The sequence below is a fragment of the Euprymna scolopes genome, chromosome 33, assembly GCF_053919585.1.
Source record: "Euprymna scolopes isolate OS-2025 chromosome 33, ASM5391958v1, whole genome shotgun sequence".
Classification (NCBI taxonomy): Eukaryota; Metazoa; Mollusca; class Cephalopoda; order Sepiida; family Sepiolidae; genus Euprymna; species Euprymna scolopes.
Window position 1 is genome coordinate 89,707,205 of NC_136514.1, and position 23,484 is coordinate 89,730,688.

Below are 23,484 nucleotides of genomic sequence, written 5' to 3' on the forward strand. Positions count from 1 at the left end.
AAATTCAATATTTTGATTTTCGCTATTATAAAGAAGTGCTGTGATTTTACACCAAGGGGAGACAATCAGCAAGTCTTATTAACAAAACTGATAATGGCAGACTTGTCTACAATGCATAAATGAATTGCATTAATAAAAATATTATTTTCCATAATTTTCAGTGTATGGCAATATTTTTTCAATACCAAGTAAGTACTTCATAGAATTTTTCCATCATTTTATTCTTAACTGCCATATTTCACAGGTCTTTTTATGTATAAGCACCTTTTTTAATATATTTTTTTTTAATTAAAAGCATTTTGGGGAAAGAATTCAATGAAGGAAAATATATTAGTTAAATAAAAATAAATAAATTAAAAAAATTTAATAGCATCGATTTTATCAATTAAACCAATTAGTTTTTTTTTTGTTTCAATTTTTTTAATAGGATTTTGAAAATTATATTTGAGTATTTATTATATTATGTGGTCGTTAACTTATCAATTAAATTAAATTATTATATAACTTTAACTAGAATCAAGAAAATACAAGATTTCTTGTCGAGAAAAATTGCTATGGGACAAGGAAAACAAATCAGAGATAAATACATGTGTGAATAAATCAATCAATTTGAACTGGCTAAAAACTTTAATTTGGGCAGTCCGTTATATTTACGATATCAGCAGCCAGGCTATAGAGCAGTGCTTTTCAACCTTTTTTGCTGGAGCAGAATTCCATGGAAACATTCCACTTGCTCATGGAATTCCTATGCAATAATTTAGTTGTCTTGTGCAAAAAAAAACAAAACAAAAAAAACAGCATTTAAAAATGAAAATGAAAATACTTTTATGATTTTTAGTGCGATTCTTTTGGCATTGATTGTATAATATGAATATATAACAGCAAACCTAATAGTGGCAAGAAAAATTAATTTTTCAAATATAACGAGTTTAATTACATAAAATTTAGTGTCTTTAAACAATTTTTTTAAAAATATGCATATAATATAATAGATGTTCAAAATTGAATTGAACATTTTGTTTATCTGTTTCTTGTTCTAATTTACAAATTGTGGAACTCCTGGACTGTACTGGCGGAACCCTAAGGTTTCACGGAACCCTAAGGTTTCACGGAACCCTGGTTGAAAAGCACTGCTATAGAGAATGAATCAAAATTTACATAACAAATGTTGAGGGGAGAGGGGATTGGCTAAGTGCTGTCACTCTGGTGTGTGAGTAAAATGAGGAAAAGATTTAAGAAACCCAAATGCATTCTGGTGAATTTAATTTCGTAATTAAATGATTTTTTTTTAAATGAAATTTTTTTAATTTCGTTTTTTGGTATTGCATTTTTTTTTATTTCAATAAATAATAAGCTAATTTAATTGGAAAATATCAAAGTTATATTGATGCGAGACACACACAGACACACGTGAAGTTGTCTTTTTTTCAGATTCTCTATTCTACAATCGAACAAGTAATATGGTAAAACATAAAGTCAAAATGAAACATACGAAAAACGCACTGAACATATGAAAAATCGACTCTTTTTCAAAATTATTCCTATTTAAAAAAAAAGAAAAAAAAGAAAAATCTGTATGACATATGTATTGTGACAAACTGAAAATATCATATTCCAAAAATCACATAAATTGATCAAATAGTTTTATTTTTAAAAACCTCAAATTTTATAATTGAAGAGTGGCTGTCTCGTTTGCTATTTTAAAAACAATCTATAAAAAAAAAAAAGAGATAATTCAGTAATTAAAACTTTCTCCGATGCCTCCATTCAGTCTCGAAAGACAAAGGATACCCCTTGTAGGAGCAGCTGCATGTGTAATTGTGAGGCAAGGGTTGCGCAATCTCCAACCACACCTCTCCTGAATCAGCACTGTTCGAGTCCAGTGGCAAGGAAATGTCCAGGACGACTGGAAACAATGCCGAGATAAGCGGAGAGCATATACAGCACCTGGAAGTTCCAAATGGTCACGCATTTAGTATTGACCAGGTTCAAAGTTGCTTAACTTCGGTGATCCAGCGGAAACCGGTGTGTTAACGTGATTATACCGTACATAAAACTTTCTATTTGAAAAATAATCTATACAAAAAAACAGAAAGGAGATAATGCAGTAATTAAAACTTGCTATTTTCAAAATCTATACAAAAAAAACAAAAAAAACCCAAAAAAACAAAGGGAGGTAATTCAGTAATTAAAACTTGCTATTTTTAATATAATCTATAAAAAAAACAAAGGGAGATAATTCAATAATTAAAATTTACTATTTTTGAAAGTAATATATACAAAAAAAAACAAAGGGAGATAATTCAGGAATAAAAACTTGGTAGATTTATGTTGTAACGCTTACAAATTCTCTTTAATTGCTTAAAAATGATTTTCTTCATAAAAATAAAACTACTTGATCAGCTTACAGAATTTTTGGAGTATATTTTCATTTCGTCATGAGTACATAAATCAGATTTTCTTTTTTTTTTTAATATAAAGGGTATTCTGTACAACCTAAAAATCTTTCCAAATAATTTGCAGTTTCATCCTGATTGCCATTTAATTATTATATCAGTCAATGAATCTATTTTACCCCCCCTATCTCTCTATAATATATATATATATATATACACACACATTACACAACGCTTAGCAACAAAATCTCACCTCTTCACTCACTGTTGAGGTCCCTAAATGCCAGAAAGCTTTCTATTCTAATAGTTTCTTCCTTCGAGCAGCTAGGCTTTGAAATTCTCTTCCTGCTACCTGCTTCCCTGGCTGTAGTGGTGTGCAGAAGTTTAAATGTAACGTAAACCAACATCTTGTTGATCCAGTTACACACACGAGGGGAGCGTAGAAAAAGTAGTCATTTCTGCTCTTAACAACTTGAAGTCTGCATCCTGTCTTAATTATTCTTAATCCCCAAATCTCTATGGAGGTTGGATGCGACATAAAGGGTGAGTCGCAATGTGGAGTAGGTTACAAGCATCTCAACACAAACCAATGTCAGTCTGGAACAACTCACAAAAAGCCCAAATTGGATGCTTACTTGTTAGTCAATAACATCAAATTATGTATCTGAAATGAATATATTTGCTCGAAGTAGCAGAGTGGTCTTGCCTACAGTAATCAAGTAATACAATTTAATAATACAATTAGCTGTTGTTAGCTTTTTAAGCTTTTCTTGGCCTTTTGGCCAGGATCAAAGTGTAGTATCTTCTACGTCTTTCCTCTCATCCTTTACCGACTGGCCGTACTTCCCCTGCCTGCACAACACCTAAAAGCTCTTGTCGAACTCTTGTCCTCGCTCCTTTGGGACAGAGGAAGACACTGGGTGAGCAGACAGGTCTGTATTCAACGTCCGTGTGAGGGAGGCTTGGGAATGCCGGACTTGAAGTGTCATCGAGATGCTGAGAGGCTGGCCTTCCTGAGCCACTATATGCAGGAGGACCAACCGTGGCACCCCGTGGTTACTGCCGCCTTCCCCGACCTCGTTCTCGACCCTTCCATCGAGAGCCGTCGCAGGCCGCGGGGAGAATCTGCCTACATGAAAGAGTGCCGAGCCGCGCTAAAACGACTACCAAGGTCCAGTGACCTTGTGATTGCTACCCGTAGGGAACTCCACAGGGATCTAGTGAAGGGGGCCGCTGACGACCCGCTATGCGCGCGTTTGGGGTGGCAGCAGAGTGAGATCCGCTCCGCGTGGAGCTGGGCGCCAGGTTCGAGTCATCTGAACAATTCGGAGTTCTCTCTGACCTGGCGATTGGCCCGAAATGCACTTCCACTCAACAACATACAATGCAGTTCTGGGTTTCTGGAGTCGCCTGATTGTCCCCGTTGTGGGACAACGGCTGTGGAAACTACGGATCACGCTTTCTTCGATTGCCGCGAACTCCGCCAGTACTGGTCGTATGTCAGTGGGGTGACGGCTCGCATCGATCCTGAGCATCCTCGCCCAATTACTGTATCCAATGTTGTGGACAACGTGAGGCCGCCGTGGGACCGGGAAAGACAAATGGTCTACGTTACGATTCTGGCCGTGGCGAGAATGGTGATTTGGACGTCGCGTCTGCAAGGTTGCCGGGGGGTGTTGTCTTTTTCTGATCAAGATCTGATCGCGTTCTTTAAACACCAACTACGGGTGAAGATCAGATGTGATAGAAGAAGGCTGCATCGCGCGGCATTTGACAGAAGATGGATACATGTGGCAAGTCTGTGTGTACGAAGAGGAGCCAAATTTGAATACGTGTTCCCCGCCTAGGTGTGGAACGCGCAGTTCTGTAAAGTTAAATTAAACAAGTAGTCTCTCAGCTAGCTGAGCGTGTGTTCCATCCCTCCCCGATTAGGAAGCCTCCAAGATCCCCATCCCCTCTTACCTGCAATTTTTGTTTTCACCCCTTCCTCTAAATTTTACCCATCTTGGAGAAAAAGAAATACAAACTAACCTCCATCCCTCACCCACAAAATTTTCTTTTCTCCATTCACCCCCATCTAGAGGGCATCCCCACCTAGAGACTGACCCGCAGAAGCGAGGTTCCTTTTACAAACCTAGTGGAACGGGCAGTCTATCAACTAGACGGGGTTGGGAGGGTCCTACTAATCACCTTTTGTTTTTTCTTCCCCCTCCCTCGACACAAATGAATTATTGTTACCATTTTATTGTTATCTTTTTTGTTTTTACACGTCAATAAAAAATGTTTTAAAAATTGGGAGTTACTAGGACGTCCCCCAATATGAAAGGGTGAATGCGGTATTATGGTGAAAGAAGATACTAGCTGGGAGAAACTTTTGACTTTGTTTAGTTCTGGAGTGACAAGGATGACCAACGACCCCCAAAATCCCCCCTTTTGAGTTGGCCATGTGCCTAAGTTTTTTGTTCATCGTTGATTTTTTTTCTGTATTTTTTTAACATGAATAAAAGATTTAATATCTCAAAGTGTAGTATCTGTTCCGGCAGATGCTGCACTTAAGATAATTTGTACCAGTCAATGGAGGGGAAACCCTCTATACTGGGACAATTATTATTTTTGGTAACCAGAGTGACCCCTTTTAGGGGAGCTGGTTTTTACCTCACATTAAAAACGGCCTTGTGCCTAATTTGCTCAGTGGGGGAGCAAATAAATACCATCTGTTCCGGCAGATACTGCACTTAAGATAATTTGTACCAGTCAATGGAGGGGAAACCCTCTATACTGGGACAATTATTATTTTTGGGAACCAGAGTGACCCCTTTTAGGGGAGCTGGTTTTTACCTCACATTAAAAACGGCCTTGTGCCTAATTTGCTCAGTGGGGGAGCAAATAAATACCATCAAGTAATACAATTTAGTAAGTGACCGTGATGAACTGCTTTTTTGTCGTAGTTGGTAATGTGCTTTAGGCATATCTTTTAACATCTCTCCCAGACTGCTATACCAGTCCGTATTTATAGCTTACACCAGCCAATCATATTCTTGTTTGGAAGAACTCTGATGTATTTATATCCATTACACCAAATTAAAAGGTTTACCTCAAAATTCACACGTTAAAGAATATGGCATGAAATACCTGAAGGCTGGAGAGCAAAATGAGAATATTGTGAACAGTGGCAGCATCCAAGAGGAGGAAATCATGTGAAATATGGGAATGATGGATAAAATTTTTTATGGCAACTTGCATCGTCTACTGCCTGATAAATTGTCATCTTTAATCATTTGAGAGTTTTGTTTGTTTTGTTTTTGGTTCCCCGACAAAAGGAGGGCGGACCTGTAAATTGGTTCCCCGACAAAAGGAGGCTGGACGTGCAAATTCACCCTCATCTGCTTATCCATTTGCCTATCCACACTTATTTCAATAACTACGCCTTAGAATTTTTTGAAATTTTGCACAAACATTAAACATGGTATGAGTAAAAAAGTAACAGAACAGATTTTCCGGGAAAACTAGGGATGCCTTTCTGGTTAAAATGGCTAAAATTGACAATTTTTTGCTTATTATTAAAAAAAATTGATGCTTTGGATTTTTATAAAACTTTCTGAAAAGTTGTAACTAACTGATTTCTATATAATTTTGTTTGTCTATACTTTGCCATAACTCTTCGGTGTTCCCCAGGGTCTCTTTTATGGTTAATAAAAATTCCATTTTTGGGACTATTTTACCATATTTGTCCAAAATTTTCTGTGTATGTCTATTTAGCAGTTTTGCATGGTGCTGAACCCAAATTTAAATATGTTAAGGCCTTGGGGACTTTTAGGGCTAAATGGTGGGGGTTGGGTGGGGGTGGGGCGATGGATGATGGACTCAGTCATTTTTTTTTTTTTTTTTTTTTTTTTTTTTTTTTTTTTTTTTTGCATGGTACAGAACTCAAATTTACATATGTTGAGGCCTAAAACTGCACTGTTTGTTTATTTTCACCAGAGTTTGACGTTCCCTGGGGGTTTTGGGGGCTAAATCGGGGAGGGAGAGCAATGCTTGACTTAGTAATTTTTTTATGCCTTGTTCACTGTACATTCACGGAGCACCATGCATTCTTCATTTGTTTTTGTGTTTTTGTTTTTCCAGAAGTTATAGATTCCATTTTGAAAGTTTGGCGATGAATGGTCAACCAAGCAAAGAGTGACAAAAAAAAAAAAAAAAAAAAAAAAAAAAAGTGCATCTGCCAATGATTGACAATTTACATACAAGAAAAAGAAGAAAAAAGAAAAAAAAAAAGAAGGAAAAGGATTGCATTGCTCAGTTCTCACCGTTTTTTGTTTCAGCGGCTAGGAAGGGAACAAAAACAATATAGTTAATCATTGGAGGTTTTAGGACAGAATTAAGTTTTAATAAAAAAAAAAAAAGAAAAAAAAAAGAAGAGTAATTTAGCGCAGCCATTTTGTTTTTACCAGTGTATGATAAAAATTTTTTTACTTGGATAATTTTTTTTTAAATTGTTGATCATAATCTCATAAAATTGTCAATTTAAACAATCTGATAGCAAAATTATTGAAAAACAAATTATTTTGTATTGAAAAAATTAAAAAAAAAGTTATATAAAAATTGCGGACAAATCTCACAATATAATTCACTGAGCAAAAAAAAAAAAAAAAAAAGTTAAAAATTTTTTAATTTTACAAATATTAATTATTTTTCATATCATTAAAATTTCAAAGAAAGACATTCCTTTGTAATTTTTAAAATCCCTGTTTCTAAATAAATTGAGAAAAAATAAGTATAATGAAAAATCAAATTAATTTTTTTTTTTCAGATAATAAAAATTCAAATTAAAAGTTTTTAAGCAAAATTAATTTATATATATATATATATATATATATATATATATATATGGGGGAGTTAAAAAAATAAGATCGATTCTTTAAGAGGAAACTTATCAGGATATTGCAAAACTCAAAAAATTGCTTTGGAGCTTATATAGAATAATAGCGAGGAAGCCTGGCGTTGTCTGGCTGTTTGGAGGTGTGTGCTGAGCACAAAAAAATAAATAATTTTTTTAAAAGTAGTAGTAGGCAGTCAGGCTCAAACCCGTGACACGAAGGCAGAAAAGAAAGTAAAAGAAAACCTGACATTTTACAGCTACGCTATGACATGACAGGAAGTGAAAAGCGTTCAAATTTAGCGATGTCAATCAAAAAGTGGACTTTCAGAAATGGATAGTTAAGTAAATGAGTCCACGCAGGTGCAGAAATTAACGTCTGGCTGAAGGCCAGTTAAGCTTCCTGCTTTCTGCCCCATACTTGTTTCCGCAAAGTAGCCGGCCAAAAGTTAATTACCAACTCTTTTTTTCACATTCTTTTTCTACTTTGTGGTACAGGTTTGAGCCTGACTGCCTGCCTACTACCACATCTTTTTTTTTTTTTTGCTCAACACACCTCCAAACCCCTGGGTAATGTCGGGCACCCCTGTTAGTCTTATACAAGTAGTGTGTCATATTAATAATTGATCCTAGTCTTGGAAGTTTTTCAATGTTTAAAACTATATAGAAAAGAAATGAAATAAAATTTAGAAACACTTCTAGTACCTCATTGGAAAACTCCTATACTTGTGTGTTAATCAATCTCTTGCAATCACTGGCCTGCTTCCTGACCAATTACAATATGGTAGCCTTCAAGTCCAATGAAAACAAGTTCTTGTTGAGTTTAATCGTCCCTTTAAATAATCCAAATTCTACTCAACCTACACCTTTAACGATTACTACACTACCACCTTACATTTGTTAACCCTTCTGAGTGGCCTTCGGGCCTTGATAAGCGGTGACGCCATTGTAAAAAAAAAAAAAAAAAAAAAAAAACATCTACTCTTTCAATGTGGCCAAACCATCAAAGTCTACTGTTCTGCACATGTCTCCCTATATTGTTCAGATTTAATCTTCTGAGGTCAACTGTCTTTAAGATTCACATTACTCATCAATTGTATCATTCTCGCATCTTTTCTCTCCATGCAACGCATGTCCGCAAACCTCACTGGTCAGGTTTCACTTCCATGTATCATCACAGAGAGAGATAGATGGAAAGTCATAGCTGTCAATGCCCGTACCAGGCAGGATATCATCACACTGCATTCACACGCCTGATAGACTCTTGCCTTGCTTGACAGTGATAACTCTCTGCTGATTGGTAATGACAAGAGTTATCTGAATTTACTCCTAATTCTTGCTATCAGACTAGCACCTGCTCTTTCACGTGCTCTAATGGCATCACCATGGTAACAAGACTTAGATAATTTGATATACTGTGTCCACATCTTAATCACCTTCATCAGCTTACACTACTGCTTTTTTTTTTTTAATTTTTTTTTTTTTTTTACACAAAGGAATCACCACTTATCAAGGCCCAAAGGCCACTCGAGGATAAGGGTTAAAGAGTGTACAGTAGTCAAAGTATCATAGTAATCGTTAGAAGTGTAAATTTGGTAAACTGGATTACTTGATTGGATTAATTAATTGGATTAATTAATTGGATTAATCAATTAATTAGAATAATTACTTTATTAATTGGATTAATTACTTAATTGGATTAATTATTTAATCAATTGGATTAATTAAGTAATTGGATTAATTAAGTAATTGGATTAATTAAGTAATTGGATTAATTACTGAACCTATTAGCAATTCCACTTGTGCACTACAACAGCTCTCATTCCACAAACTGAGCAAGGGATTTTTTCAACAGTACAACCGTCATAATCATCAGTTTAGTCTTGGTAACATTCACTCTCAGACCTTTACTTTCCACAGCATTCATTAAAGTTTTTAACTCAATAATTGCAATGCAAAAAAATTAAAATAAGTCTAAAGATTATTTAAAACGCAATTGCATGCAGATTTATATGACATCAATCAATGGACAATGGACAATGATAAAAACTGGTAATCACCTGATGCTGCAAAGTGGATGAAGTAATTTAAATAAGAAATGTATGTAAATCAGAAACAACAGAACAATGAGATGACTGATGTATGTTTGTTTCAAAAAGATGAAGAGACGAGCAGATAACGAGATGGACGGAAACTCAGAGGAAAGTAATATTTAAGGTCGAAGAAATACATGTTTATGCATGATAGTAAGGAAAAGAGTCTCACACACACATACACAAATGCATACATCTATAAGAGATTAATGTAGCTTGCTTGAAGCATTGTTTAGTGCATATATAAATATAATTTATAGAAGGCAATACAATGCAGAAGTGTAACGGATAAATACAAACTAAATCGAACTAAGACATGTACAAGTGGAATGAGCTATTCACCTTTCATCAATACATATGTATTTGTTATACTTTTAACATTGCATTGTGTTCGACAAATCTGCATACATACCCCCCTGTATGAACTAAAGTCACACATATCTGAGGAAGGGAATTTTCCTGAAATATCATATAATAGGCTGCTAATGAAAATTTAATCGTACAGTATAACTGGATGTATACTAAATATAATTAGATTAGGTCCTTCTTAGACAATAGGACCATCCAGGTTGTCATTGATGCACGTACACCCAAGCAGCATAACATTAATGCAGAAGTGTCTAAGGGGTCGATCCTTGGACCACTATTATTCCTGATATTCATAAATGACCACCCTGATAATAGTGTCCGAGATAGGTATATTTGCTGATGATATAACGCTCTATAACATGCATGAGGGAAGAACATATCTACATAAATCTAAGACAATGGCAGAATCATTAGAAAATGACCTCCAGACCGTAGTGGAATGGGGCCGCAAATGGATGGTAACATTTAATGCCAGTAAGACTAAGTTTTTCTTCTTTAACAATTACAAGATGCATCTCCAACCGCCTATATCCATGACAAATAACATCCTACCTGAGAATTCTTCCTTCAAACTCCTCAGCCTAACATTTGCGGGCAATATGAACTGGAAAAAATACAGTGAGTACATTGCAAAGGCTGCTGCAAAGAAGGTGGGTTCCCTCTATCAGGCTAGAAGACTACTCACACCTGAGAGTATCCCGTAAGTCTACAAGGCCATCATTCGCCCATGCATGGAGTATTGTTGCCACATCTGGGCTGGTGCATCTACCGCTAGCCTCTCCCTCTGGGATAGAGTCCAAAAAAGAGTTGTCAATCTAATCGGTCCCACTTTGTCAACTAAGCTTCAACCCCTGTCCCTTCACTGCAATGTTGCATCACTGTGTTTTACAAATATTTTAATGGAATGTGCTCTGATGAACTCTTTGCTCTCAATGTACATATCCCTGATAAATAGAAATAAAATCTCACCCCTTCACCGTTGAGGTCCCGACATGCCAGAAAGCTTTCTATTCTAATAGTTTCTTTTCTCGAACAGATAGACCTTGAAATTTCCTTCCTGCTACCTACTTCCCTGGCTGTAGTGCTATGCAGAAGTTTAAATGTAATGTAAACCAACATCTTGTTAATCTTTCCTAGGCAAGATCCCAAAATAGTAGCCTCTTAGGTCTAAAAGACATGCCCTGCAACCTCTTTCTCACAGAAGAGACGTTGCGGGCATGTCTCTGTTTTATCGTTATTTTCATGGCAAGTGCTTGTCTGAGCTCCAATCTATGGTCCCCCCCCTCGCCAAACATTCACAAGAAACACTTGTTTGGCTGTAAACACTATCAATAATTTCTCCCATTCTTTATCTGTGCCTAAACTTAAACGTAGATTCCATGAACAAAGCTTCTTTCTTAGAACTGCACACCTGTGGAACTCTCTTCCGTTTACCTGCTTTCCAGCTGACTACGATATGACCATCTTCAAGTCCAATGTAAACAAGTTCTTGATGAGCCATTCGCCTTAAGTAATCCAATTTAGCAAATTTACACTACTAACGATTACTATGATATTGCCCTTTTGATTACTGTACACTCTTTAACCCTTATCCTCGAGTGGCCTCTGGGCCTTGATAAGTGGTGATTCCTTTGTGTAATATATATATATATATATATATATATATATATATATATATTGGCATATGATATTTTGTTTAATCACCGGTATGTGCATCATACAGATTTTTTTTATCTGGAATGAATTCTGGACAAGAACCATAATGAATGACTTTCTACATTTTTGTTTGTTTAATGTCTTTATGACCTGAATTATGATAAAAAAAAATCAATCTTAAGTTTAGTTAGTTCAACCACTGATGACCTGAATTATGATGTAGATGATTAAAAAAATATTTGTTAATTTTAGTTAGTTTAACTATAACCTGAATAGGTCCCATATAGTAGTTCGTTATGTCCAAGTGGTGATATGTCTTGTTAGATGAATGCAAGTTAAAAAAAAAAAAAAAAAAAAAAAAAAACTTTCATCTGACAACACCAAGGCAAAAAAGAACACAATGCAATATTAAAAGTATTAAAAAAATACATATTGCATTAATAAAAGCTGAACCTTCATAGAATTTCACATACTGTGAACACACAGACACAAAACCTGTGACAATAAAGAAAACGTTAATTATCAACCCTTAATTCCAGCAATATGAGTTTGCCACAAGGGGGCATTAGGACTTTATATCCGTTTTCGCTTTATCTTCTGCAATCTGTCATGAATAATGTTTTGGAAAGAGCACAAATATACAAAGCTGAAAATGGGCAATATTTAAAATACATTATTTTTCATAAATAAAGATTGTTTGAATTTTGGATTTTTAAAAATTTTCCAATGTCTTAGTCAGATTGTGTTAAAATTACAGAAAGATATCAAAAATAAAGAATCTATTTAAGTTCAAAACCCTTCAGTGACTTTGTATCTTGATTTTCATCTTTATAAGGGGACAAAAAGGTGAACAAATTGTCATTTGTGTAAGAGAACAAAAAGGTGAACAAATTGTCATTTTTGTAAGGGAACAGAAAGGTGAACAAATTGTCATTTTTGTAAGGGAACAGAAAGGTGAACAAATTGTCATTTTTGTAAGGGAACAGAAAGGTGAACAAATTGTCATTTTTGTAAGGGAACAGAAAGGTGAACAAATTGTCATCTTTGTAAGGGGACAGAAAGGTGAACAAATTGTCATCTTTGTAAGGGGACAGAAAGGTGAACAAATTGTCATCTTTGTAAGGGGACAGAAAGGTGAACAAATTATCATCTTTCTAAGGGGACAGAAAGGTGAAAAAAAAAAAAAATTATGTGCTACACAGATCCAGATAAAATGTTTGGAATTTTTAAAGCATTTAAGGCAATTATTGAATGACTGAAAAATTTGTGAGTTGTCTGAGAGGCAAAAAAAAAAAAAAAATCTGATAGTAAAAAAAGTTTTAAAAAAATGTTTGCGCTTTTATAGATTGTGCCTCATGCCAGATGATATTGGCCAGATAATATCCGGTAAAAAGTTACATCCATAACCAAAAGTCAACAAGACAAAATGAAACTCAGGTTCAAGAAAGGGGAAAAATGCAGGTACTTGTTAGGATAGAGTTGACAGATGGATTTTTTTAAATATATGGTTTTAAGCAAAAACAACAGTACTTAATTGTTATATTGAAAATAGTAATATATCCAAAAATTATGAAAATTCATTAAGTAGAAAAACTGCTGTTGTGTTTTTAGTAAAAACAAAACAAAAAAGTCTATCGTTATGGTCTGAAACAGTACGTCAGCCATTAAAGTGGTAACAAGGGAGATAAGTATGCCCCTTGTATCTGCAATCTTCAAGGTCTTTACATCTAGGGCAATGCAATTCCCCTAATTTTCCGTAAAAATTACTTTCAACTATAAATAATTTTCTACTTGATGAAATTTTATTATTTTTGGATATATATTACTATTTTTGACATTACATTTAAGTAAATATGGTTGTTTTTGCTTGAAACAATGCATATTTTTTTAAAAATCAATCTGTCAATTATCTTAACAAGCACCAAAATGCATAAAGAAAATGAAAAAAAAAATTTACTTAGTGTTATTTTTTTACCGTTTTATTTACATTACTTTTGGAAGAGGGGGGCGGGGGAAGCAGTTAACATCAAGTGGATCTGTAAAAGCACCATTTTATTTATTTGTTTATTTTTTAAAATACCAAAATTTTTTTTTTTTTTTTACACAGTGATCACCACTTATCAAGGGGCCCGGAAGCCACTCAGGGATAAGGGTTATTGCAAGTACATTGTTATATTGAAAATAGTAATATATCCAAAAATTATGAAAATTCATTAAGTAGAAAAACTGCTATTGTGTTTTTAGTAAAAACAAAACAAAAAAGTCTATCGTTATGGTCTGAAACAGTACGTCAGCCATTAAAGTGGTAACAAGGGAGATAAGTATGCCCCTTGTATCTGCAATCTTCAAGGTCTTTACATCTAGGGCAATGCAATTCCCCTAATTTTCCGTAAAAATTACTTTTAACTATAAATAATTTTCTACTTGATGAAATTTTATTATTTTTGGATATATATTACTATTTTTGACATTACATTTAAGTAAATATGGTTGTTTTTGCTTGAAACAATGCATATTTTTTTAAAAATCAATCTGTCAACTATCTTAACAAGCACCAAAATGCATAAAGAAAATGAAAAATAAAAAAATTTACTTAGTGTTATTTTTTTACCGTTTTATTTACATTACTTTTAGAAGAGGGGGCGGGGGAAGCAGTTAACATCAAGAGGATCTGTAAAAGCACCATTTTATTTATTTGTTTATTTTTTTAAAATACCAAAATTTTTTTATTTTTTTTACACAGTGATCACCACTTATCAAGGGGCCCGGAAGCCACTCAGGGATAAGGGTTATTGCAAGTACATTACGTTAGTGTGGAGATTTGATGAAGTGTTTACTTAAGGGGGTGGTTCATTAGGAATTTGTTAACGTTGGACTTGAACACATCCAAGTTGTAGTCAGGTGGGAAGCAGGCAGACGGAACAGAGTTCCACAGGCGTGCAGTTCTAAGAAAGAAGCTTTGTTCATGGAATCCACGTTTTGATTTAGGCACAGATAAAGATAAATGAGATACCCACCTGAGCTCCAAGGTTAATTGGAGGTTTACTGAGTTCTGGAATGTCAACATGTTGGTCAGTTTGATATTGCTTCTGTAAAAGCTTATCAGTTTCTTCATCAGTGTCAAAATCTGCAAATAAAACGGATTAAAAATTGCTTTGTGAATTTGCTTTCACACAAATCGCAAATAGTAGAGATATTTAAACACAAAAAAAGTTATAAAATACAAAAAAATACAATTCTGACTTGCACAATGCACAACATATACATTGAAAACAAATGACTTCAAACCAAAAAAATTTAATTCTTTAGCATTATTTGCCGAAGGACGGATATCAAAACTTTAAAAATTAACAGATTTTAATGTAGGAATGTACATTTGTGTATGTGGAGATGGGCACTTTAAGTCAACTAATTTTTAAATTTTGACCTCTTAGCAGCTATTTTTACCGGTTAAAAACCAAATCAAATTTGTTCCACAGGTTTGAATCACTTATATGCAAAGCTTCAAGTCTGAAGACCAGAAATTGGCAGTAGTTTGGGAGAGACCATTCTGCACACATAAGGTCACTTTATATATATATATATATATATATATATATATATATCATCCACATACAGTACTGTTTCGCTGTTTCACAGCTCATCAGTGCGGCTAGACATAATATATTATATATAGGCATAAGCCTGATGAACCCTAGCGTGGATGAAACGCGGAATATTCTGTGTAGCTTAATCGCCATATATATTTTATAACTTAACCTAGCTCGACCTACATATTGAGCACTGTTGAAGTAAATACTTAAAGTTTACGCATAAATTTAGACTTTCCTAGATTAATTTATGTGATTAAATGAAGTAGTTATATTTATATATATTTATCTATATATATTTATATAGGTATTTCTATCTCTAGATATATATATATTTCTCACTCACCCTCTTGAAATATCTTTAGATCGCTCTCTCCCGCTTGATATATAACTTTCCTTTCATCTTTTTGTTCACACACACACACACACACATATATATATACGTTAAAAGAAAGAAAAAATAAACAGAACACAAACTTTGTCCGATCTCGTTATAAATTTATTTCAACACACTAGGGCTTTGTCAAGTGAGGAGAGCTAGTCAAGTTAATGTCTGACCGAGATAATGAGAAACATTTACGTTTTTTCTATTTATTTAAAAAAAAGGGGTGGAAGATAATATATAGGTAGGAAGAGGAGGAATAAAGAAGTAGAAAGAAAAATATATAAGTCATATATATATATATATTTTCATAACATATATATATATATATATATATAAATTATGAAAATATATATATAAGTTATGAAAAAATATATATATATATATATATATATATATATATATATATATATATATATATAAGTTATGAAAATATATATATATATATATATATATATATAAGTTATGAAAATATATATATATATATATATATATATATAAGTTATGAAAATATATATATATATATATATATATAAGTTATGAAAATATATATATATATATATATATAAGTTATGAAAATATATATATATATATATATAAGTTATGAAAATATATATATATATATATATAAGTTATGAAAATATATATATATATATATAAGTTATGAAAATATATATATATATATATATATATATATATATATATATAAGTTATGAAAATATATATATATATATAAGTTATGAAAATATATATATATTTTCATAACTTATATCACCATCGGATATAGTTTAAGGTCACATCCAGTACCATTGGACGTACGGACAAGTAAATTAATATATAGATAATATATGTAGAAGTATGAACCTTGCTCATTTGTATCAATGATTCAATTGCCATTATTCTGCTCAATTAAAATATTTTTTTTTTTTTACTCCAGCACTTCAAGAATCAAGATTGTAATTCTAATTTCTAATAATTCAAAATTAGAAACATCACCAAAAGAGGAATGTCTGGCACTCATATTGTTTTCAATAAAATAAAAAGGGAACAAAACCCCCCCAAAAATGACGGTGTTGAAACGTCCTCTTGTCGATACAATGCACGAAAGTCCTTTTTATTTTTTCCTTTCTTTCCTCAACTTGCAACAAATCCTTGTGTACTCGATATCATCTCCCACCGTTCGTTTTCATTCTAAGCTGTCCAACAAAAGACAAAACTCAACCCTCATGCTTTAGAATTTGTCCCTTTTAACAGATACCAATTGCGTACATTTTTTTTTTTTTTTTTTTTTTATAGTGATCACCACTTATCAAGGCCCGGAAGCCACTCAGGGATAAGGGTTATTGCAAGTACATTACGTTAGTGTGGAGATTTGATAAAGTGTTTACTTAAGGAGGCAGTTCATTAGGTATTTGTTAACGTTGGACTTGAAGACATCCAAGTTGTAGTCCGGTGGGAAGCAGGCAGACGGAACAGAGTTCCACAGGCGTGCAGTTCTAAGAAAGAAGCTTTGTTCATGGAATCCGCGTTTTGATTTAGGCACAGATATAGAGTGGGGGAAATTTTTCACAGTGGATTCAGCTAGATGGGTGTTTTTCGTGAAAGATTGGCGAGGGGGGGACCAGAGATTGGAGTTCAGACGAGCACCTGCCATGGAAATAACGATAAATACATATATATATACAAATATACGGCATAATCATGTTGATACACCAGTTTTTTGTCAGATCACCGAAGTTAAGCAACATTGAGCCTGGCTAGTACCAAATGGGTAACCATTTGGGAATCCGAGGCGCTGTATGTGCTTTCCACTTATCTCGGCATTGTTTCCAGTTATCCTGAACCTCCACTTGCCAGTGGTATTCAACAATGTTGATTCAGGGGAGGTGTGGTTGGAGATTGTGCAACTCTTGCCACAAAAAAATTTTCACGTGCAGGCACCCTTACCATAGGTATCCATAGTCTGTCAAAGCTAAAGGAAGCCTTTACATATGCAAATTAATGGCATACGTTAACCAATGAGCGGCCTACAAAATTACGCTCGTGTTTTCTTCTTCCTTTCTACAATTTCTGCTGTCATTTTAAGCAAACACGAGGTCGTTTGCAAGACTGATGATTTCATAATGGAGGTTGTAACTTGTTCAATACCAATTGACTAATTAATGCTTTTGATAGCTTTTTTTTTTTGTTTTTTAGTACTTTAAAATGAAGTTAATTAATCTTCCTTTGAAATTCATGCATTGTTTTTATCCCGTCCTTTGCTGTGACTAAGCCAAGTTTTCTTTTTGTTCAAACGATTTTTTTTTTATTTAGTCACCACTAAATTCTCGTGTTCAAGTCTTTGACTAAACAGGAAGTCCACCTTACAAAAAAGACTTTACGACCGAAGTTGGTGGCAATAACAAGGAAACAGTATTACTTGAACTAATCAAACTAACATTCTTTAGCTGGATTGTTAGGTGCTTCTGTAGCATAAAAATGATGAAAGAAGTTAAACAAATGGTACCTATGTAATTATTAGGTCTCAAATAGTAACATATCCAAAAATCATGAAAAACTACATGGCAGAAATATAATTATTAATGAAAAAAGACATTTGTGAAAGGAAGTGAAATAACTATATTATGCTTACAAAAAAAAAAAAAAAAAGAGGTAAGTTGACAGGGGAGATAATTAAGTTCTGTTGCTTACGTCACGTGACGAATGTAATTCAAAATTCATGTATGCATGAATATTCAAATCAGAAATTGAAACCTCATCGGATATTTTCTATTTCAATGAGAGGCTCGCCAATACTCAAAGATGAATACCAGCAAAATTAGGAAAGGGAAATAGTTAAAATAAAATAAAAGTCACGTATATATATAAGAACAAAGAATAAATAAAGCATGTTAAAAACATGAAGTCCACAATACGAAAAAGACTTTGCGACTAAAGTTGGTAGCAATAACGAGGAAACAGTATAATTTGAATTATTTAAACTAACATTCTTTAGCTTGATTGTAAGGTGCTTCTATATCATAAATGAAAAAAAATATTGGATTTCAAGTGAAACAAATGATACCTATGTAATTATTAGGTCTCAAATAGTAACATATCCAAAAATTATGAAAAACGATATGATAGATATATAATTATTTATGAAAAAAGATATTTGTGAAAGGAAGTGAAATCACTATGTTATGCTTGCAAAAAAAAAAAAAAAAAAAGCAAAAAAAGAGGTAAGTTGACAGGGGAGATAATTAAGTTCTGTTGCTTACGTCACATGACGAATGTAATTCAAAATGTCGAAACAAAATTTATTCCTTATATAAAACTTTATCAAAAACAGTTTTCCATTAATAATTAATTTTCTACCTTATTGTTTTCCATGATTTTTGGATATGTTACTACTTACGACATGACAATTACGTGAGCACCATTTGTTTTCCTTGAAATTCAATATTTTTTCTGTTTGTATAAATGAAAAATAACAATCAGTGTAATTGTTATTTTTCATTTTTTGACCAATGAACCATCTAACTATCGGGGTTATCTTTCTGGAGACAAAGTGCTCGGTACAGTAAAAATCTGGGTGATGTGGTGTGATGGATGGCGCGTGTTGGACGAAATGAATGTTCACATTTTATGACGAATCATGAAGGCATGAATATTCAAAATAGAAATTGAAACCTCATCGGATATTTTCTATTTCAATGGGAGGTTTGCCAACGTCCAAAGATGAATACCAGCAAAATTAAGAATAGGAAATAATTGAAAACAATAAAAGTCACTTATATATATATATATATATAGTAGGACAACAAGAGTATGAAATGAAGACACAAAACTATATATTGGTAGATATAGAATGGATCATTTATTTAATGGAATGCAGGTAAAATTTGGGGGATAGAAGGGACTCTTTATGCCAGGGCATTTCGAAGCCTAATGCTTCTCATCAGAAGAGTAGAGAAGGTGCTAGGTAGCATGGAGGAGATGCGGCATCTAGCGTAAGGTACATTAGGGATGAAAGAGATTAAGAGAAATTATAGAATGTTGGGGGAAGCTTTATCGAATTCTAAATAAATAAGGAGAAGCTTATTATATATAGTATGATATATAAGATTATATATGGTCTTTAACATAGTATTGAGATTCAGGGGTATATGTATTATGGTTAAATAGAGGGTGTATTGTTGCTGCGTGGTAATTTATTTCAACGGTTTGTGGGGTGTCTATTTTCTATGGAGTGGGTAATTTTGATTGGTGCCACCTAAACAGCAAATGGCGGCTATAAATTCGCTTCTAATTTGAGGGGGAGGGGCGGTTAAAACTGAAAGGTAATATGCGGTAATATATTTATAAGTTTCTACTGTTATGATATAGGGGGTATGATCATAAGGGGGCGGTCGGAGATTAGGGTGGCAATGACTATGAGTGCGTTTAACTTGATGCAAAAGGTTATGTATACATGTTGATGTCAAAATGGAGGAATAAGGAAACCATTACTACATATGAGAGTGGTAAAAAATATACCAAATAATAGTAGGGTAATTATAATAGTACGAAAGATAATAGTAATGAAAATTATAATAATAGTAGTAATAATAAAGCTGAAAATAAAATAGAAGTAAAATTGAAGATAAAAATAAAGATGAAGTAAAGACAAAATTAAAGGTAAGCATTAAAAATAGACATTAAAGATAATATTACCAATAGTTGTGATAGAAGTAAATTTAAAATTAATGTCAATAGTGATAATGATAGCAGTTATGGTAGCAATGATGGGGATAATAACGGGGATAATAATAATAACAATTATAATGATGATTATAATAATAATGATAAAAACAATAATAATTTTTTATCATTATTATTATAATCATCATTATAATTGTTGTTATTATTATACTGTATAAGCTCCAATAATTATTGTTGAGCTTGACATTATCTGGATAAGTCTCCTTTGTGGAACTGAACTTTATCTTTTCCTTTTAAATTAAGATATACACACACACACATACATATATATATATATATATATATATATATATATATACTTGTTTATTGTTATATAAACATGCTCACATCCCGCTGCTACAAATAGCCACTTGTTTCAATCAAACAACAGATATCATCAGGCAGCGACTTGACTATTCAAAAGTTCAATGAAATCATTGAACTTTTGAATAGTCAAGTCGCTGCCTGATGATATCTGTTGTTTGATTGAAACAAGTGGCTATTTGTAGCAGCGGGATGTGAGCATGTTTATATTACAATAAACAAGTATTTTTAGCTCTTTTTATTGAGCACTATCTAACAACCTCGTTGAATTCATTAGTCCATTACTTTTGAATATAAAAAAACCCGAGTATATATATATATATATATATATATATATATATATATATATATATATATAAGGTCCCCCTATTTTTGCCTGCCCATTTTTGCCTATACCTAAATAGAATACTCATTTAATAGTAATCACGTGATTGAATTCTGAATTAGAAAAAGTTCTATTTATATTGGTTTTAATTAAAATAAAAAGGTTTTCATAGTTTACAATTATAAAAACTTCTATTCATATTTAAATTTGTTTTATATGTTCCAATAATTTAATATTTTTAGTTCTATTAATACTGTTTATCATTAAAAAAAAGGTATTCATTGTTTAAAATTATTTATTAATGTTTACATTATTTTCATGGTAACGTAACGATGCCTACAGGAATTTAGTTCCTTTAAAACGATAAAGGGTTCGAGATCATTTTTCCACCTAAACTCCAATCTTGCCGGCCTGCCGTGGTGAGACCAAAAGTTCCTTTTAGTGATGTCATGTGACGGCAGGCGGTGATAATTATGTCCCCCAAATAAAAAAAATGGCTCGATCGTTACAAAGAAAACCACCTATTTATTAAAGAATAATTAAGTATAATATTATAATTAAAAAGAGATAAATAAAAACACTCATGGGTACAGTAAACACATTATACCAAAATGTCGAAGCAATTAGTCCAGTGGTTATTTAGACTTAATAACTAACGAACCAAGAAATTAGATTTATAAGGAACAAAGAATTAATAAAACATGTTAAAAAGACTTTAAAAAGAGTTAAAAACATATTTAATTTTCAAAAAGGAGACACAAGTGGATTATCCTTAATCCATGGAGTTACGGATAATCCACCTAATTTGTGTCTCATTTTTGAAAATTAAATATGTTTTTAACTCTTTTTAAAGTGTTTTTAACAAGTTTTATTAATTCTTTGTTCTGAATAATAAGCTCTGTTTCCGATTTAGTTTTATTGAGCTTTTACATCTGGTTAGGATTACTTTATAAATATTAAGTCTTTAATATTTATAATATCCTAGACTACTTGTGACCCGTTGGGTCAGTATGTTATATTAGCTATGGAATTCATATATGACGGTGACACTTGTGACGTAAAGAAAATAGTTTTTTTTACATAACAGAAATATTTCTATGAAAGTATATTAAAATGAAAAAAGACTATAGATAGATTTCTATGAGTCGTTTTGTTTATTAGAATTGATTATTTTTTTTTTTTAAATTACAGTTTCTGAATTATAAGTGGTTGGCCATACTTATAGGTAAATGTGCACTGAACAGATACCATAATACTTATTATAGTTAACATCAAATTTTGATATATCTGCTTTTTATTTTTAATTTTTTTTTACATCGTTCATTTCTGCATTACGTTTAAGTTATTTTAAATCTCACTCTTCCTATGTTAAATAATAATTTCGAAACACCGTTAATATTTCAGCGTCCCAATTGTTCTTTTGTTTTTCTTTTTGCGTTTAAATTATCCAAATAAACAATTGTTAATACTGTCTGCTTTTTTTTTTTTTTTACATCGTTCATTTGTGTATTACGTTTAAGTTATTTTAAACCCCACTCTTCCCATGTTAAATAATAATTTCGAAATAATAACGTTAATATTTCAGTGTGCAGGTCAAAATCTTCAAAAGAAGCGATTTGTGTTTATTTGTTTATGTTGTTATGGGTTAATGTTTATGAGCGCATGCGCAACCGGATGTCGTAAACCGGAAAGTGGGTTACATACATCGTTACAAGGTCATTTGAGTTTTATAATTATATAGATTTTAAGTTTGCTATTTTGGATTATCTTGGTAAACTTAATTGTAATTCTTATTTCATTGTAAATATATTATATATATATATATATATATATATATATATATATATATATATATATATTAGTGTTGGGACGATTAATTGGAATCGGAAATAAAAAAAAAAATTAAATTAAAAAAAATTAAATAAAAAGATAAATAAATAAATGAAAAAAAAAATCAACAAATTTAGGGGTATCGGAATTGGAAAAATTGATGCCTGTTTTCCAATGTCAAAATGATTCTTTTAATTGTCTTTTTTTTTAAATCTGATTTTGTTTAAACCAGAATCTTCCATTACTGGTTATAATGATAAAATAAATATTTGATTTTAAATTACCAGTAAAGCCAAAATCGATAGATCATTTTCCACGAGTGTATTTTGACGTTTAGGAAAATATCTGCATATTTAACATGTGTTTTTACGAAAATCGGGAAAAATAACAACTTCTATAGTTAAATAATTAGATGTCTATAAAGAATCAGAATCGGTAATTGTATCGGAATCAGGAATTTAGCACGGAATCGGTAATTGTATCGAAATCGCGAAAACTATTGGAATCGTCCTATCACTTATATATGTATATATATATATATATATATATATATATATGATTAGTTTTTTTTTAGAAAAAGAAAAAGAGCGTATTTATATTTTGTATTTTGTGTACAGAAAGTTGTTAGATGAGACAAGTCATTGGTACCGTCGGTTTCAAGCCCGCTGAGTATTGGCTGAAGAGAGCTTGATATGGGTATCTAAAATGGTCCTAATTATCGGGCTTGAAACCGACGGTACCAATGACTTGTCTCATCTAACAACTTTCTGTACACAAAATACAAAATATAAATACACTCTTATATTTCCGTTTTTCCTTTTAATCGAGCACTCTCCTGGATTTCTTTCTCAAAAAAAAAAAAAAATTATATATATATATATATATATATATATATATATATATATATATGATTAGTTTTTT

At 32.3% G+C, this 23,484-nt stretch overlaps 1 protein-coding gene across 42 annotated transcripts in view; it reads right to left on the reverse strand.

The window, feature by feature from the left end:
• The window catches only part of LOC145258348 (uncharacterized), a 393,885-nt gene that overhangs the window by 169,435 nt on the left and 200,966 nt on the right, over positions 1 to 23,484 (reverse strand). For 23 of the 42 annotated variants that reach the window (XM_080116584.1, XM_080116585.1, XM_080116581.1 and 20 more), the window contains one exon: positions 14,408 to 14,517. In XM_080116584.1, the coding sequence (XP_079972710.1) occupies positions 14,408 to 14,517 (110 nt within the window). Of the gene's footprint in view, positions 1 to 6,703; positions 6,722 to 14,407; positions 14,518 to 23,484 lie in introns of all 42 variants that reach the window. The other 19 variants (XM_080116583.1, XM_080116580.1, XM_080116576.1 and 16 more) reach the window with 1 other exon arrangement.